Below are 19,546 nucleotides of genomic sequence, written 5' to 3'. Positions count from 1 at the left end.
CACAGAACCAGCGCTGAGAGACCAACTGTGTAACCCAGACACCATTTCAAGGACTCCGTCATCTAGTGTTTTCCCTTTAACCGTTGACTTTTAACTTTTTTGTCAGAATTCCTCTATTTTTTTGTTGTGTTTGTGTGTACGTGTGATTGAGTGAGTGAGTGTTAGGGTATTTAGAAAGAGTAATTATTATACTTTCATGTGTCATACCGTATGTTAATAAGCTTTGCCTTTCTGCTTGACAAGTCTGGTTTTATAATAAACTCATAATTTTGCTTATTGAAGAAACCTGGGCATTCTGGGATTCATAGGCAAAGCACATATTTGGCCGTATAGCTAGCTGGAAAAATCATTTAAATATATGTTGTGACCCACTGCATAGTGGAACCAGAGACACACCAACGCATTCTTCCCATCATGGTCGTAACACAATCTATCCAATCAGCAGTATCAAAGTGGGATTGAATTAAGTTTCTGCTACCCTTACATACAACTCCGACAAATGGGTGACATTTCTTGAACTTAAAAATAATTGGTCGCTAAATATCGCAAGTCCAACGCAGTAGCCATGAAATGGCTTGGAGCTTATTGTTTCTCACTTTCCTATTCACAGCTGTGCCCATTTCTCATCTAATTTCTCACTGAGTGAATCACCCCTCCACACCGCCCCCCACCCCCCTCTCCGAGCTCCCTCCCTATTTCACTTAGCATGAATGTTGCGCTCCTCAGGGTGAGGAAGTGCTGGGGCAATGACAGACTTTCCCATTTCAGGCCAATTAAGAACTTATAGAAGCAAAGTAAAGGCCATTCAGCCCCTCCAATCTACTCCAGCACTTAATAAGCTCATGGCCTTTTTCCACATCAGCTGTTCTAGGGTAAGCTACAGTACGGTTAAGATACAGAGCAAAACTGTATCTGACAAATGTTCATCACGGCCTGTAAGGCATTAACAAATGAGGGCAGATTTAGGACAGCTTTATCTGTTGGGCCCTTACCTGTACTTATTCCACATTTTGCCCTTACACCCATCACATGCCCAGGGTCTCGATGTATTAAGCTGTGGCCAGCGGACATTCAACCCGGGGAAAGTGTAAGGTTATCCACTTTGGATCAAAGAGAAATTGGAATATTTTATTAATGGTGAGAAACTAGGAGCTGTAGAGGAACAAAGGGATTTGGAAGCCCAGGTTACAGGACGTGCTTAAAAACTAAAGCAAAGGTACAAAATGTCATCAAAAAGGCTAATGGAAGATTGACCTTTATCTCAAAGGGTTGGAATACAAAAGGGAGAAGGTCACACTTCAGTTGCACAAAGCACTGGTCACACCCCATCCGGAGTAACTGTGTTTAGTTCTGGGCAATGAAACATAGTGAACCCTGAGGGGAGGCAGTGTTGATTTACCAGAATGTTACCAGGGGTAAAAGCTAAACACTGCGGGTGCTGGAAATCGGAAATCAAAACAGAAAATGCTGGAAAAGCGCAACAGGTCTGGCAGCATCTGTGGAGAGAGAAACAGAGTTAACGTTTCGAGTTCTGAAGAAGAGTCATACGGACTCGAAACGTTAACTCTGTTTCTCTCTCCACAGATGCTGTCACCTGGGGTATTAGGATTAAATGGTGAGGGCAGGTTACACAGGCTTGGTTTGTTCTCCCTCGAGTTTAGAAGGTTGAGGAGTCACCTAATCAAAAGTGTTTCAAATGATTAGGTAGGTAGGTCAGGTGTTTCTCACGTGTCGGTGCAGACTCGATGGGCCAAAGGGCCTCTTCTGCACTGTGTGATTCTGTGATTAAAGGATGGATTATAGGGTATTATAATTATAGGGTAGATAGAGAAAAGCTATTTCCTCTGATGGGGGAAAGAGCGCAGAGCAAGGTGGCATAACCTCAAAATGAGAACCAGACAGGGACACACGCACAGAATAGTGGAAATCTGGAACTCTCACGGGCAGACCGGTGGAGTGGGGGATGGGGTGGGGAGTGGGGGATGGGGTGGGGTGTGTGGGGTGTGTGTGTGTGCAAAAAAAAAAGCTGTTGAGGCTGGGGGCTCAACTGAAATTTTCGACACACGGATGAATAGGTTTTTGCTGGGTTAGGGGAGTAGGGAATATGGAGCAAAGGCTGGAGGATGGAGTGAAACTGCAGATCAGTCTTAACGGAATGACAGGACAGGCTCCTCCTATTCCTGAAGCTCCAGAGTGCACAATATTGATCATCAGATCGAGGGGAAACACACCACACGAGGTTTCCATCCCATTGATCAGGACTGGATTGGACCACAGATTCTGAAAGTTTAAGGCAATCTTGTATACCCGCAATATCTCCCTGCAGATGTAGGCGATCCATTCTTCCTTCAATGTGTTCCCTTTAGTGTTCTTGATCAAATCTGTGACAGAGCCAGCGCCGCAGAATTCCATGACCAACTGCAAAAAGACCAGAAGAACATGGCGGTGAGCACAACAGGCCAAGGTACAATGCTTCCATTTTACACAAGGCTACACTCTTCACACAAACACTTTGCACCAAAATGCACTAACATCACTCATCATCATACGGTTAGCATCATAGAAACATGCAGCACAGAGAAAAGCCATTCGGCCCATCGTGCCGATGCTGACTCTTTGGCAGAGCTGTCCAATCAGTCAAACTCCCCCACTCTTCCCCTAGCCCTGAAAATGTTTCCTTGTCAAGTATTTAACCAATTCCCCTGCGAAAGATAATATTGAATCTGCTTCCGCCGCCCTTTCAAGCTGTGAATTCCAGATCATAACAATCGCAGTGTAAAATGAAAGGTCTCCGTATCTTTCCCCCCCTAGTTCATTTAATCTGTGCCCTTGGGTTACCAATCTTCTAGCCACTGGAAATAGTTTCTCGCTCTCTCCGCTCTATTAAAAGCTCCTTGGAATTGCAAAACTTCTTTCTCAAGTTTCAACCTCAACATTCTTCAACCTGAGGAGGTTCTTTCCGGCTATAATACACAAAGGCTTTCACAGTTGGCACAGGTGCTGTCAGGGATGGTGCCATTTACATGTGGCATTACCCAGTTGGCAACCATCCCGAGCTTCCTGTGTCGACCATCTGGAAATTTACAGCTGATTTATTTCACTGCAGCAACAGCTAACAAAGTACAAGGTTAGCATATCCATACTGGGGGACATCAGCCAGGAGCTGAAGGAGTGACAAGGGAAAGAGAGGGGAGGAGGAAGGAGAAAGAGCGCAAGTGAGCGGGGAGGGCATGAGCAAGTCAAGAGGGCCAGAGAGAGGAGCTGGGCGTAGAGTGAAAGGGGAGGGAGCAGAATGAGAGAGAGAGAGCGAGAAAGAGAGAGAGAGAGAGCGAGAAAGAGAGAGAGAGAGAGAAAGAAAGAGAGAGAGAGAAAAAGAGAGAAAGAGAAAGAAAGAGAGAGAGAGAGAAAGAGAGAGAGAGAAAGAAAGAGAGAGAGAGAAAGAGAGAGAGAGAGAAAGAGAGAGAGAGAAAGAAAGAGAGAGAGAGAAAGAGAGAGAGAGTGAGAGAAAGAGAGAGAAAGAAAGAGAGAGAGAAAGAGAGAGAGAGAAGGAGAAAGAAAGAGAGAGAGAGAAAGAAAGAGAGAGAAAAAGAAAGAGAGAGAGAGAGAAAGAGAGAGCAAGAGAGAGAGAGAGAGAGAGTGCGAGCATGGGTGGGCACAGGGGTCAGAGAGAGACAGATCCATAAAAATCCAACGGCATCACTGAATACACATATATAGGAAACCCTTTCAAAGATTTCGAGTTGAATTTATTTCAGCTCACCCCTCCCAATACCCTTCACCACCCCCCACCACCCCTTATTGTACTGAACCATGAAGCATGTTCACTCAAAGCTCTCCGGAGTTGGATGCTAAAATCTCCACTCCTTGCAGAACATATCAACTGGCCCCCCCTGACTCTTCTCTCATTCCCAAAGCTGGAGTCTAACCACCCTCACAGCAGGACTGGATCTCTCACTTCCAGCCAACTCTTAAAAGGGAAATGAAAATGTGTTTTCGGCAAAACCTTCGCTGTAGAGGGTTGAACTTCAATTCCTGGAGATTGCAGGCCAGTCCTGGAGGGTTGGCAACCCTACCCACCACCCCTCTGCTTGTCGACCTACATTAACGGGGAAATGATGACGTGTTTTTAACAAAACCTTTGTTTCCAGAGCAGACGGGACCACATTGAAGGGCATCACCGCGAGATGGCATGGTGATTAACATTGACACACTGCCCGCTCTCACTACCCAAATGTCATCTTACATGACAATGGTGTCCCTTTAATGCTGAGAATCACATTTCTGTATTTCTGTTCTCACTTATTGTTGCAACCCTGCCTGTCTGAAACGCACTATTCAGCCTTCCAAACTCTAGATGTCTCCTTCTCGTGCAGTTTCATTCGCTCCCACACATGCGTTTCCACCCCCACCCCCACTCTTTCACCTGGCCTCCTCCCTCACAAGGCCTAGTACAGTCATCGAGTCTTCAGCCTAATTAATCTGCTTGGGTAGTTCTGGATCCCAAACTCTGACACACAGTTTGATTGCTCCTCAACTCTCTTTTTGCTTCTTCACTGTCTGGTTTCCCTGTGACAGGAATGAAAAGCTCAACATTTCACAGCAGGTTAGACATCAAAGTCAACAATATTTCAGTGTTACCACTCTCTCCTCCTTTAAGACGCTTCTTAAAACCTACCTCTTTAAACAAAGCCTTTGGTCACCTGCCCTATTATCTCCTTATATAGTTCGAGGTTAAGTTGTGTCTGATTTACACTCGCGAAACACTTCCAGGCTTGACTATATCACTGCTCTCCTGGATGGTCTCCCATCATCCACTCTCCAAAACTCTGCTGCTCTCATCTCAACTCACACCAAGTCCAATCCACCCATCACTAGGTTACCAACTACAAGTAAATGTATTCCTGTAGGTTTCATCACATGACTCGTCCCCACGCTCCAGCCATTTATCAGCCAACACATCCATCCTTGTGATGTGTTACCTTCCTACGCCAATTGGAAAGCAAAGAGACTCATTACCCAATTGGATGATGTTTGACTGTCAGCTAAACAGCCTTTTCTCCCCATTTTCAATATTTTTATATCTGGTAAAGAGAAACGTTCAAAGAAAATGACAAAAACAAAAAAACAATCTTTTTTAATATCCCAATGATTTTTCTCCAGGGTTGCACACAGCAGTGTCCTGGAGATTGATCTTCAATTCCTGAAGACTCCGCCAATCCTGGAGGGTTGGCAACCCTATCCATCACCTCTGTGCTGTCGATCTGTCGACCGACATCAACTCCCCGCCTGGCAAAGCATCAATTTTAAAATTCTCATCCTCGTTTCCTTTCTCCTCCTTCAGGACATTCCTTAAAACCTCTCTTTGACCAAGCTTATTCTCAACAGTCCTAATGTCTCTTTGATAATCGCGCCTGTGAAGTGCGTTGGGATGTTTTACTACATTAAGGGCGCTATAGAAATGCAAGTTGTTGTTACAACGCCGAAGCAAAATGCATTTTTTGAAGAGGTGGCTTTTACTCATCAAGATCCCCTAAAACTGAAGTAACTATTGGAGCCAGGACATGCAAACGACGCCAATGTGCAACCCTCACAATAAAATCTTAAAAATAAACACAGGAGAAACAATCTCAGGGGAAGAGGAGTTTTAGAAAGAGAAATTCAGTGACTACCTCTCAAAACGTAGAAACACAGGCCCGAATTTTGCGCTCATCAAGCGCACACGCGATTGGCGGGCGGGGAAGCCAATGGGAAACAGTCCCCGGCCGCGATCGACCCCCTGGCTGCGATTTCACGCTGGCCGGCCAATTAATACCGCTGGTGGGGGGGGTGGCGGGAAGAGGGTGAGCGCCAGCGTCACCGTGGGTGCTGGTGAGCGCTTCCACTGAGCCCCCTGAAGGCAGGCAGACGCCTCAGGGAGCTGCCGACCTCCCCAAATAATAAAAGAAAGCCCAAAAAACTGCTGCAAAAAATGTCCATGCGGCACAATCGAGCATACTGCAAAAATGCTGCCCCCGGATATTTTTTTTTTATTTTACACCCTAACGGAGATTTCATCCCGCCCTTGGATGAGGTTTCATCAGAAATGCGAAGCCCGCCCAGCTGATTGGCCCGTCCGCCAACCGTAAAAGTTGGAGAGGCCTCGAAAAACCATTTACAATTGGGCCGTTAATGAGTTTAATTGTCGGGGGAGCTCCTCTGACTTTTGCATGTTCCCGCTGAGTGAAATATCTTGCAAGTGTGCGATGATGTCAGGACGCTCGCCCGACATCATCTCACGTGATTTTACGCCTGTTCCAGTTGGGCGACCACCCGCTGGACGTACAATTCTGGCCATAAAAACATAAAAAGTAGGAGCAGGAGTAGGTTATTCAGACTTAGCGCCTGCTCCACCATTCAATATGATCATGGCTGACCCTCTATCTCAACGTCATACTCCTACACTCTCCCCATACCCCTTGACACCCTTTAGAGTCCAGAAATCTATCTATTTCCATCTCAAATATATTCAATGACTTGGCCTCCACAGCCTCTGGGGTAGAGAATTCCACAGGTTCACCACCCTCTGAGTGAAGAAGTTTCTCCTCATCTCAGTCCTAAGTGGTCTACCCCATATCCTGAGACTGTGACCCCTTGTTCTAGACCCCCAGCCAGAGGAACCATCATCCCTGCATTCAGTCTGTCCATCCCAGTCAGAATTTTATATGTTTCAATGAGATCCTCTCTCATTCTTCTAAACTCCAGTGAATACTGTCCTAGTCGACCCAATCTCTCCTTATACGACAATCCTGCCATCCCAGGAATCAGTCTGGTGAACCTTCGCTGCACTCCCTCTATGGCAAGTATATCCTTTCTTGGGTAAGGAGACCAAACTGCACACAATACTCCAGGTGTGGTCTCACCAAGGCCCTGTACAGCTGCAGTAAGACATCCTTGCTCCTGTACTCAAGTCCTTTTGCAATGAAGGCCAACATACCATTTGCCTTCTTAACTGCTTGCTGCACCTGCATGCTTGCTTTCAGTGACTGGTGTACAAGGACACCCAGGTCCCTTTGTACACCAACATTTCCTAATCTATCACCATTTAAATAATACTCTGCCATTCTGTTCTTCCTACCAAAGTGGATAACTTCACACTTATCCACGTTAAACTGCATCTGCCACGTATTTGCCCACTCACTTAACACGTCTAAATCACCTTGAAGCCTCTTAACACCCTCCTCATCGCTCACATTCCCACCTAGTTTTGTGTCATCGGCAAACTTGGAAATATTACATTTGGTTCCCTCATCCAAATCATTGATATATATTGCGAAAAGCTGGGGCCCAAGTACTGATCCCTGCGGTACCCCATTAGTCACCGCCTAGCATTCTAAATAAGACCCATTTATTCCTACTCTCTGTTTCCTGTCTGCTGGCCAATTCTCAATCCCTGCCAACATATTCTCCCCAATTCCATGCGCTTTAATTTTGCACACTAGCCTCTTATGTGGGACTTTATTAAAAGCTTTCTGAAAATCTAAATACACCACATCCACTGATTCTCCCTTATCTGTTCTGCTGGTTATGTCCTCAAAAAACTCCAGTAGGTTTGTCAAACATGATTTCCCTTTCATAAATCCATGTTGACTTTGTCTAATCCCCTTGATATTTTCTAAGTGTCCTGTTATCACATCCTTTATAACAGACTCTAGCATTTTCCCTACCACTGAGGTTAGAAATCTGTGATTCTGTTAGGCTAAATGGTCAATAACTCACTGTTTTCTCTTTCCCTCTTTTTGTAGAAAGTGGGATAATATTTGCCACCCTCCAGTCTGCCAGGACTGTTCCAAAATCTTCAGAATTTTGGAAGATGATAACCAACACATCCATTATTTCCATGGCCACCTCCTTTAGTACCCTGGGATGTAGATTATCGGGTCCTGGGGATTTATCGGCTTTCAGTCCCATTCATTTCTCCAGCACTATTGTTTCAGTAATACTAATTTCCTTCACTTTCTCCATCTCATTAGACCCTTGGTTCCCTAGTATTTCTGGGAAGCTATTTGTGTCTTACTCCGTGAAGACAGAACTAAAGTAGTTTGTGTGCAGTTCTGGTCGCCACACTATAGGAAGGATGTGATTGCACTGGAGAGGGTGCAGAGGAGATTCACCAGGATGTTGCCTGGGCTGGAGCGTTTCAGCTATGAAGAGAGACTGGATGAGCTAAGGTTGTTTTCTTTAGAGCAGAGAAGGCTGAGGGGGGGCCTGATAGAGGTATACAAAATTATGAGGGGCATAGATAGGGTGGATGGAAAGAAACTTTTCTCCTTAGCGGAAGCGTCAATAACCAGGGGGCATAGATTTAAGGTAAGGGGCAGGAGGTTTAGAGGGGATTTGAGGAAAATTATTTTCGCTCACACAGTGGTTGGAATCTGGAACACACTGCCTGAGGGGGCAGTAGAGGCAGGAACCCTCACAACATTTAAGAAGTATTTAGATGAGCACTTGAAATGCCATAGCATACAGGGCTAAGGGCCAAGTGCCGGAAAATGGGATTAGAATAGGTAGGTGCTTGATGGCCGGCATGGACACAATGGGCCGAAGGGCCTGTTTCTGTGCTTTATAACCCTATAACTAGTTATTTAGTTGCTCTGTCATTTCTTTTCTCTACATTATAAATTCTCTTGTTTCGGACTGTAAGGGACCTACATTTGTCTTCAGTAATTTTTTTTTTACATACTTATAGAAGCCTTTACAGTCCACTTTTATGTTCCTTGCAAGTTTACCCTCATACTCCATTTTTCCCCTCATAATCAATCGACTTGTCCTCCTTTGCTGAATGTTAAACTGCTCCCAATCCTCAGGCTTGCTACTCTTTCTAGCAAATACTATTCTTAATTTCTTTTGTTAGCCATGGTTGGGCTGCTTTTCCTGTTATGTTTTTGTACCAGAAAGGAATGTATAAATGCTGCAATGCATACATTCATCCCTTAAATATTAGCCACTGTCTATCCAGCATCATGCCTTTTAATGAAGTTCCCCAATGATTCCTTAGCCAACTCACACCTCATACCTTCATAGTTTTCTTTAGGATTTAGGACCCTAGTTTCAGATCGGACCAACTTCACTTTCCATCCTAATGAAGAATTCTATCATGTAATGGTCACTGTTCACTAAAGGATGCTGCACAACAAGATTATTAATTAAACTCTTCTCATTGCACAGTAGCAACTCCAGGATAGCCTGTTCCCTAGTTGGTTCCTTGGCGTACTGGTGTAAAAAAACATCTCATACACATTCCAGAAATTCATTCACCACAGTGTTATTGCTAATTTGGTTTTCCCAGTCTACATGTAAACTAAAGTCATCCATGATTACTGTCACATCCTTGTTATATGCATCTCTAATTTCCTGTTTAATGCCTTCCCTTACCTTATCACTACTGTTTGGAGGCCTATGGACAACTCCCACTAATGTATTTCACCCCTTGTTGCTTCTTAGCTCCACCCAGACTGATTCTCATCCGGATTTTCTGAGCCAATATCCTCTCTCACTATCACACTGATTTCATCCTTAACTAACAATGTCATGCCACCTCCTTTTCCTTTTTGCCTGTCCGTCCTAAATATTGAGTACCCTTGGATATTCAGTTCCCAGCCTCGGTCACCCTGCAACCATGTCTCCATAATCGCAATTATATTATACCCATTTACATCTATTTGCGCTGTTAATTTGACTCCCTTGTTGCAAATGCTCCATGCATTCAGATACGGTGCCTTTTGGCATTTTTAAAAAAAACATTTTTACACTTTTTTTTTGTACAATGGCCCTATTTGCTGCTAGCACTTGTTGCCTCTGCCTTCCACTTTTGCTTTCTGCTTTTCTGTCTTTCATTCCAATCTGTTTCCTTCTCTTCTGTCTTCCCGCTCAGGTTCCCATCCCCCTGCCAATCTAGTTTAAACCCTCCCCCACCACACTAGCGAATACTCCTGTGGGGATATTGGTCCCAGTCCTGCTGGGGTGCAACCCGCCCAGCTTGTGCAGGACCCATCTTCCCCAGAATCGGTCCCAATGCCTCAGGAATCTAAATCCCTCCCTCCTACACCATCTCTCCAACCGCCCATTCATCTGGTCTATCCTTCTATTCCTGATCTCACTAGCACGTAGCACTGGGAGTAATCCTGAGATGACTACCTTTGAGGTTCTGCTTTTAAATTTATTTCCTAGCTCCTTATATTCTGCTTTCAGGACCTCATCGCTCTATTTACCTATGTCACTGGTACTGATATGGACCACAACCTCTGGCTGTTCACCCTCCCCCTTCAGAGTGTTCTGCAGCCGCTCAGGACCATCCTTGACCCTGGCACTAGGGGGGGCAACATACCATCCTGGAGTCATGTTTGTGGATGCAGAAATGCATATCTGTTCCTCTTACGATAGATTTCCTTATCACTATTGCTCTCCCACTCTTTTCTCCTCCCCACCCCCCGTTCCCACCCCCCGCCACCCCACCATCGTCTCTGTGCAGCTGAGCCCCTCGTGGTGCCATAGACTTGGCTCTTGCCGCATTTCCCTGAGAAGCCATCTGCCCCGGCTGTACCCAAAGCGGAAAATCTGTTCGAGAGGGAGATAGACCCAGGGACTCCTGCGCTACCTGCCTAGTGCTTTTACTCCGTCTGGCGGTCACCTATTCCCTTTCTGCCTGTTGTCTCTTTACCTGCGGTGTGACCACCTCACTGTACATGCTAACCACAAAGATCTCATCCTTGTGGATGCTCCACAGTGGCTCCAGGCACAGCTCCAGCTCTAAAATGCGGATTTCGAGTAGCTGCAGCTGGAGACACTTCCTGCACACATGGTCGCCTTGGACACTGGAAGTGTCCCTGACTTCCCACATCGCACAGGAGGAGCATTCCACTTGGCCAGGCTGCCCTGCCACGACTTACCCTCAAATTATTCCCTTTACTTTTACTTCCTCTAATTTAAAGAATATTAAGGACAGAAGAAATACTTACCAGGTCCTACTAACCAAGGTCACTGCTCTTCTTACTGAGGAAAAGTAGAAAAGGAAAGGATCACCTCCATCCCTCTTCACCACTTTCCCTCTCTCACCAAGCTCCGACTAAAGCACTCTAATGCAGCCCAATGCAGCATTCCAGTGCAGACAAAAGCAGCACAGTAGATGGTTTGCTTTTATGCTGTCTGAATCTAGCTTCTGAAAACCTGTTTAAGCCAGTTATCTAATTAACTAGCTGCAGCTGTAAGGAGATCCTGTATAACCCCTGTTTCAAAGCTGGACTAAAACTCTCCTTCTCCCAACCCAAAGAGCAACTTTTAGTTAATTGCTACATTAAAGCGAGATTAGACTTTAGATAGAAATTAACCTTTAAAAGTCCCTCTCCCATCAAACTCCAACTGAAGCACTCTAATGCAGCCCAAAACAATACTTTATTGGCTGTAAAGCACTTCGGAATGTCCTGCGGTGATGAAAGGTGCTATAGAAATGCAAGTTCTTTCTTTCACAACCTTCTGTGTAAAAAAGGTTTATTCTTGTTCATTGTCAGAAATTGTCTGTATTTAATCTCATATCAGAAAGTATTACAAAGTATTTACACCTGAGATATAGGCCACTCAGCCCAAGTGTTCCATACCACTATTTGTATTCCACCCAAACCTCCTCCAAACCTTCTTCCTCTCACCCCATCAACATATCCTTCTATTCCTTTCTCCCCGCTGTGTTTATCTAGTTTCTCCTTAAATGCATCAATATTATTCACTTCAAAGACTCCACGTGGTTGCGAGTTCTGCATTCTCACCACTCTCTGGGTAAATAAGTTTTTCTCGAGATCCCTGTTGGATTTATCAATGAGTATGTTATATTAATGGTCCCTAGCTCTGATCTCCCCAGCAAGTGGAAACCTCATCTCTACATCAGCCCTATTAAATAATTTCACAATTTCAAAGATCTTTAGCAGGTCAGACCCCAGCCTGCTCTCTTCTAGAGAAAAGCACCCCAGTCTGTTCAGTCTTTTCCAATAGTTAGAACTCCGCAGTTCAGGTATTATTCTAGTAACTCTTTTTAAAATCTTCCCCAGTGCTTCACGGTCCTTTCCATAATATGGTGAGCAGAACTGTACACAGTATCCCAAGGTTCAACACAAGTTCAGCATAGTTTCTCTCTTTCTCTACTCACTGCAGACCCTTCAATCACTAGAAACATTTGTCAGCTCTGAAGAGTCATCATTCGGACTCGAAACTTTAACTCTGTTTCTCTCTCCACAGATGCTGTCAGACCTGCTGAGTTTTTCCAGCATTTTCTGTTTTAGTGCTGGAAACATTTACCTGGTCCCCAGTCGAATCACTTGTAATCTTCCCCGTCAGAACAAAACTAGTGCCAATCTCGGGCAAGACACTTCCTTCACATATATCACTGCCACCAACAGCTGTGGCAATGGTCGGAGGGGAGGAACCAACAACCATCGAACAACATTCCAGCAGGAGGTCACACCTTCCGAGGCGGGAGGTTCAAAATGACTGTAATGAGCCGCTATCATTGGATGCAACCTCTCCATAAATAGCCCCATTGTGTTCCCTACAACAATGTGGATGCACATACACCACGTGGACCACAGTGGTTCAAGAGGTCGGCTCACCGCCACACTCTCTAGGACAACTAGGGATAGGCAATAAATGCTGGCTTAACCAGTGTCGTCCACATCCCGTGAGAAAATGAAAGAAAAGAGAATTTATGTTGGCACGTCAAGACCAAGCCTCATCTTGTGATAAAATTGGCATCAGCTTACCCAAAGCTGATCATCAACTCCAGGGGGATTCTTTTTAATGAAGGCTCCGTAATAGGTGGCGATGTTTCGATGGTGCGAATACTTCTTGAGCATATTAATTTCCTGTTTGATCTCTTCCTCTTCATCCTGTGAAAAGAGATAAACATCTTTGAAAAGAGGTGGAGATTTGAAGAACCAGGTGAAGTTTGGCCCTCTCAGTTCAGGATAAGTAGAGGCCTCAATAACTCAACTGGATAACTCTATGTAAACATTTGCACAAATCTTTGAAGGTGGTAGGGTAGGTGAGTAAAGCAGTTAATAAAGCAACTGAGATCCTGGGCTTTATAAATGAAGGCACAGAGTAGAAAAATCATGAAAATAATGCTAAACACATAAAAAAAAGATTAGTGTGACCCCAGTGATGCATTGTATCTAATTCTGGGCACCACTTCTTAGGAAGGACAGATTTTTTGATTGACAAGGGAGTTAAGGGTTATGGGGAGGCAGTGCCATGAAGACCACAACCAGATCTGCCAAGAATGAATGGCAGAGCAGGCTCAAATGGGCTGAATGGCCTACTCCTGCTCCAATTTTTATAATCTTCCACGAAGGTTTTGGAGAGGGTGCAGAAGAGTATAGCGGCAGGATGGTGATGTTATTGAAACAGTAATTCATTTCCAATGAAAGGTCATTGACCTGAAATGTTACCTCTGTTTCTCTCTCCACAGATGCTGCCAGACCTGCTAAGGGTGGAATGGGCCCAGGTTTGCACTAAGTGCAGTAGCAGGTGGGAAAAACGATGTTTTTACCTGCCGGCCACAATGGCGGCTTCTCACGCCGTATCGTCCCAAACCCGCCACGTTAATTATGCATTCCTGGGAAACACGCCGGTTCCCATGGTGGGCGGGCTCTCATTCGCCCGCCACGCCATCACCTCGCTGCTTCACCATGCTGGACACCATATCTAAAGTACAGCCGTGAGCACACCCCTCAGCCCAGGACTGACGCACGGCAGATTGGATGCCCCCGAAGGGCAAAAAGGCTGCAGCACCCCCCCCGCTTCAGTGACGCGTCCCTCAAGTGCCTTTTGGATGCTGTGGAGGCCCACAGTGATGTCCTCTACTCCCACCCTGGCTGCAGGATGGGCAGCTGCATCACACATCTAGCATGGGAGGGTGGTGGTCAGTGCCAATGCCCTACAAAGGAGGACAGACACCTAGTGCCACAAGGGGATGAATGATCTCCTCTGTTCCGCCAGGGTAAGTCACTCTTCTCATCGCTCTCAACTCACATACTCACAAACCCATCGCACATCTACAAGAATCTCTCACCTCGAGGGACAACACCACTAACTCTCACACACACCCTCACATCTCCATCAGGTCGATACCCTCTGGAGCTCACGTCCTCATCCTGTCCATGGCTCTGCTCACCACACAAACATTCCACGCAGTGACATGTGTCCTGCTCACACTCACTCCATCTGTTTCTATGCAGGAGAAGCCTGCTCACAACAGCAGGGAGAGGTCCCAGTCCAGGGGGTGGAGTAGCCCACACCAGGCCCCTCACTCACTTTGTGGAGTGTGCTATCATGCTGACTGGTGAGGACGTGGACCGTGCCTGCGGTGATGGTGAGGTGAATGGCAAACACCCTTGTGACAATCCTACACTATATCATCCATCTCTCAACCCAACTGTAAGTGCTCCCTCTCCTGCTTTTGACTGCACTGCCATGCACTAACTATCTCGACTTTGGTTCACAGGGAGCTCCACCAAACAACCGACTCCCTCAGGCAGCCAGTCCCTCAACTCCATCCACATCCTCATCTCCAGCCAAGAACATAAGAAATAGGAACAGGAGTAGACCATTCAGCCCCTTGAGCCTGCTCCACCATTCAAGAAGATCATGACGGATCTTCTTGTGTTTTGATTTCCCATCTAACCCCGATAATCTTTGATTCCCTTGCCTAACAAGAATCTACCTACCTCCGCCTTAAAAATATTCAATGACTCCACCCCCACCACTTCTCAGGCAGAGAATTCCAAAGTCGCACAACGCTCAGAGAAAATTTCTCCTCATCTCTGTCCTAAGAGGGCGACCCCTAATTTTAAAACAGTGCCCCCTAGTTCTGGACTCTAACAAGAGGAAACATCCTTTCTTGTCAAGACCATTCAGGATCTTGTATAACTTCAATCAAATCACCCCTCACTCTTCTAAACTCCAATGGAAACAAGCCCAGTCTGTTCACTCTTTACTCATAAGACAACCCACTCATTCCAGGTATCAATCTAGTAAACCTCCTTTGAACCACCTCCAATGTATTTAAATCCTTAAATAAGGAAACCAAAACTGCACACAGTATTCGAGATGCGGTCTCATCAATGCCCTGTATAACTGAGGCATAACATCCTTACTTTTATGTTCAATTCCTCTTGTAATAAAGGATAACATTCCATTAGCCTTCTTAATTACTTGCTGTACCTGCATACTAACTTTTTGAGACTCATGTACTAGAAAATCTAGATCCCTCTGCACCTCAGAATTCTGCAGTTGTTCTCCATTTAAATAATACTCTGTTTTTTTGTTCTTCCTGCCAAGGTGAACAACTTCACATTTTCCCACATTAAACTCCATTTGTCAGATCTTTACCCACTCACTCAACGTATCTATATCCATCTGCAACCTCCTCATGTCCTCTTCACAACATACTTTCCTACCTATCTTTGTGTCATCTGCAAATTTAGCTACAATGTCTTCACTCCCCTCATCTAAGTCACTGATGTAAATTGTAAAAAGTTGAGGCCCCAGTACAGACCCCTGTGGGACTCCACTCATCACATCCTGCCAATCAGAAAAAGACTCATTTATGCACACTCTCTGCTTTCTGCCAGCCAGCCAATCTTCTATCCAGGCTAATATGTTACCCACTACACCATGTGCTTTTATTTTCCGTAATAATCTTTGATGTGGCACCTCATCAAATGCCTTCTGGAAATCCAAGTACAGCACGTCTACAGGCTCCCCTTTATCCACAGCGCATGTTACTCCTTCAAAAAACTCCAATAAATTGGTTAAACATGATTTTCCTTTCACAAAACCATGCTGACTCGTCCCCAATTGCCTTGAGCTTTTCTAAGTGCCCAGCTATAACCTCCTTAATGATTGATTCTAATAACTTCCCCACGACAGACATCAAGCTAACTGGCCTCTAGTTTCCTGTTTTCTGCCTCCCTCCCTTCTTGAATAGAGGGGTTATATTTGCTACTTTCCAATCTGATGGAACCTTTCTAGAATTTAGCGAATTTTGGAAAATTAACACTACTTCATTAGCCGCCTCTTTTAAGGCCCTAGGGTGTAGTCCATCGGGACCCGGAGACTAGCCAGCCGCAGCTCCATCAATTTACTCAGTACCATTTCCCTAGTGATTTCAGTTTCACCAAGTTCCTTTCTTCCGTTCACCTCCTGATTTGCAGATATTACTGGAATGGTTTTTGTATTCTCTATAGTGAACACAGAAACAAAATACATGTTCATTTCTTCCGCCTTTTCCTTATTATCTACTATTAACTCCCTACTGTCACTCTCTTGAGGACCAACACTCACTATACTTACTCTTTTCCTTTTTAAGTACCTGTGGAAACTCTTGCTATCTGTTTTTCTAGCTAGCTTTCTTCTCATACTAATTTCTTTCTCCTGATTAACCACTCCAACTAATGACTTTTTTCCCCTACTCTTCCTCATCTCCACCCAAACTGATTCTACATCCTGATCTCCTGAACCAAGTCATTCTCTGTCATTCTTTATATTCTGCCCAATCATCTGTCCTGCCAATCATCTTTGCGGAGTTATATGCTTTTTCCTCAAGTTTGATGCTTTCCTTAACATCTTTAGTTAACCATGGTGCTGGATCCTCCATTTAGAATTTCTCTTTATAGAAAGAATGTACTTGTTCTGAATACTCTGAAATATCCCCTTAAATGTCCACCACTGCTTCTTTATTGATCTATCCTCTAGCCTAGTTTCCCAGTTCACTACAGCTAGCTCAGCTTTCATCCCCACATAGTTGCCCTTAGTTAAGTTTAAGATACTAGTCTTAGACCCACTCTTCTCCCTTTCAAACTGGATGTAAAATTCAATCATATTGTGGTCGCTGCTTCCTAGGGGTGCCTTTACTCTGAGGTCATTAATTAATCCTGTCATGTTACACAAAACCAAATCTAATATAACCTGCTGTCTGGTTGGTTATAGAACATGCTGTTCTAAGAAACTGTCTCAAAAGCATTCTAAGAACTTCTCATCCAGGCTACTATTGCCAATCTGATTTTTCCAGTTTATGTAGATTAAAATCACCCATGATTATTGCTGTCCCTTTATCATAAGTACACAATATTTTCTCTTGAATACTTTGTTTTACACTGTGGCTACTGTCAGGGGGCCTGTAGACCACTCCCACTAATGACTTTTTTTCCCCTACTCTTCCTCATCTCCACCCAAACTGTTTCTACATCCTGATCTCCTGAACCAAGGTCATCTCTAACTATTGCACCAGTGCCCTCTTTGATTAACAGTGCTACCCCTCCACCTTTACCTAGCTTCCTATTCCTCTTGAATGTCATGTACCCCTCAATATTAAGGATCAAATCTTTGTCATCTTGCAGCCACGTCTCTCTAATTGCTATCACATCATATTTATTTACTTCAATGTGCGCCATCAATTCATTTACTTTGTTATGAATACTACGCACATTCAGATAGAGAGCCTTCAGTTTTGTCTTTTTATTACCTTTGTAACATCCAGGTCTTGACTGTTGTCATATTCTTAGGTATTTTCTCTCTGTCCCTTCCTGCCATTCTCTGACCCTCATTTCTCATATTACTATTTTGCTTTCCTGTCTTGATTCTACACCTTGAATTGCTACCTCTACCCAAGCTTGATCCCTCACCCCTCTTGTTTAGTTTAGAGCCCTCTGTACTTCCCTAGTTATGCGATTTGCGAGGTCACTCGTCCCCGCACGGTTCAGGTGTAAACCGTCCCCACGGTACAGCCCCCACTTTCCCCAGTACTGATGCCAGTGCCCCACAAACCGGAACCCACTTCTCCCACACCAGTCTCTGAGCCACGCATTCGTCTCTCTAATCTTCTTTGCCCAATGCCAATTTGCACATGGCTCAGGTAATAATCCAGAGATTAATACCTTTGAGGTTCTGTTTCTTAATTTTGTACCTAGCTCCTCATACTGACTTTGCAGAACCTCTTTCCTAGTTCTACCTATGTCAGTGATACCTACTGCATCCTCCCCCTCCCACTGCAAGTTCCTCTCCAGCCCTGAGCAGGTGTCCTGAACCCTGGCACCGGGCAGGCAACACAGCCGCCTGGACTCTTGCTCTTTGTTGCAGGGAACAGTGTCAATCCCCCTCACTATACTAACCTGTACTACCACTACATTCCTTTTTGTTCCCCCACTTGAACAGCTTCCTGTACCACAGGGCCATGGCCAACAGCTCATCCACCTTGCAGACTTCACTTTCATCCACACAGGTTGTGAGCACCTCAAACCTGTTTGACAATTGCAAAGTCTGAGGCTCCTCCCCTACTGTCTGCTCGGTCCCATTACCTGCCTCACTGACAGTCACATCCTCCTGTCCCTCACTGCTGACCTAAACAGATGACCCTCTTTTAAGAGATGTGACTGTCTTCTGGAATACAGTATCCAGATATTTCTCCCCCTCCTTTATGTTGCACAGTGTTTGCATTTCGGCTTCCAGATCAATAATCCTGATCCGGAATTCCTCAAGCTGCTCACACTTCCTGTAGATGTATTTGTCATGGATTGCCTCGGCGTCCAAAAACTCCCACATTCCACAGCTGCAACATAACACCTGTCCCGCCATTCTAACTTAGTTAATTTACTTTAACTACTTTCTTCCTATGTAGGCTCCAATTTATTGTGTTTATTGAATGCTAATACCACTGACAACTAAAGGTTATATGCTCCTTAATGACAAGGTAGGTATTTTGGATGTTTGTTTAAATTATTTTATTTTTATTGCTTTTTTATCTTTATTGCTTGGTTTTAATTTTAAAGTTTTCAAATTTTGGTTTATTATTTTAAAGTTTTAGTTCTTTCTATTTATAGATCTACCTGAACTCACCTGTCCTGAGCTGGTTTCTCACACGCTGTCCCTGAGGCTGAGCACTTCCCGGCCAATCAGCTTACCGGCCTCATGTCACATCACAGTTTCATTTTCCCGACTGAAGCCTCAGAGCAGTTGAAACAGCCGAACAGCCACTGCTCAGCTCCCGACTGTCTCCCACCGTCTCCCACCGTCTCCCGCTGCTCAGCTCCTGACTGTCTCCCACCGTCTCCCACCGTCTCCCGCTGCTCATCTCCCGACTGTCTCCCACCGTCTCCCACCGTCTCCCACTGCTCCGCTTCCCACCGTCTCCCACCATCTCCCACTGCTCAGCTCCCCACTGTCTCCCGCTGCTCAGCTCCGCTCCTCACTCCAATCTGTATTTATAGGCGCTCCTCAGTTCCGCTCCTCACTCTCTCTGCACTCCTACCCCCTCCAAACTCCTTCCCTTACACTTTCCACCCCCCCTTACACCTACCTTCCCAATTGCCATCTTCTCCTCTGTTACCCCCTCCTCCCGCCTGTACTCCCTCCCCCCCAACCTCCCCCTCACGACACCTTCATTCCCCCCCCCTCCCAACCTCACCCCATTCTGACACCTTTATTCCCCCATTCGCAGCCTCACCCCATCCTGACACCTCTTCCTCTC

General features: G+C 45.2%; 1 protein-coding gene across 3 annotated transcripts in view; it reads right to left on the bottom strand.

Moving 5' to 3' along the window:
• Positions 1-19,546, bottom strand: part of LOC144694037 (TRAF2 and NCK-interacting protein kinase-like) — a 242,556-nt gene that overhangs the window by 115,740 nt on the left and 107,270 nt on the right. For all 3 annotated transcript variants that reach the window (XM_078564386.1, XM_078564387.1, XM_078564388.1), the window contains exons 5-6: positions 12,783-12,908; positions 2,308-2,418 (exon numbers count right to left, since the gene is read on the bottom strand). In XM_078564386.1, coding sequence (XP_078420512.1) covers positions 2,308-2,418; positions 12,783-12,908 — 237 coding nt within the window. The remainder of the gene's footprint in view (positions 1-2,307; positions 2,419-12,782; positions 12,909-19,546) is intronic.

The sequence above is a fragment of the Cetorhinus maximus genome, chromosome 19 (assembly GCF_964194155.1).
Source record: "Cetorhinus maximus chromosome 19, sCetMax3.hap1.1, whole genome shotgun sequence".
In the NCBI taxonomy this organism is placed as follows: Eukaryota; Metazoa; Chordata; class Chondrichthyes; order Lamniformes; family Cetorhinidae; genus Cetorhinus; species Cetorhinus maximus.
The sequence above is the reverse complement of the archived record's forward strand: the minus strand, read 5'-3'. Positions and strand labels throughout refer to the sequence as shown.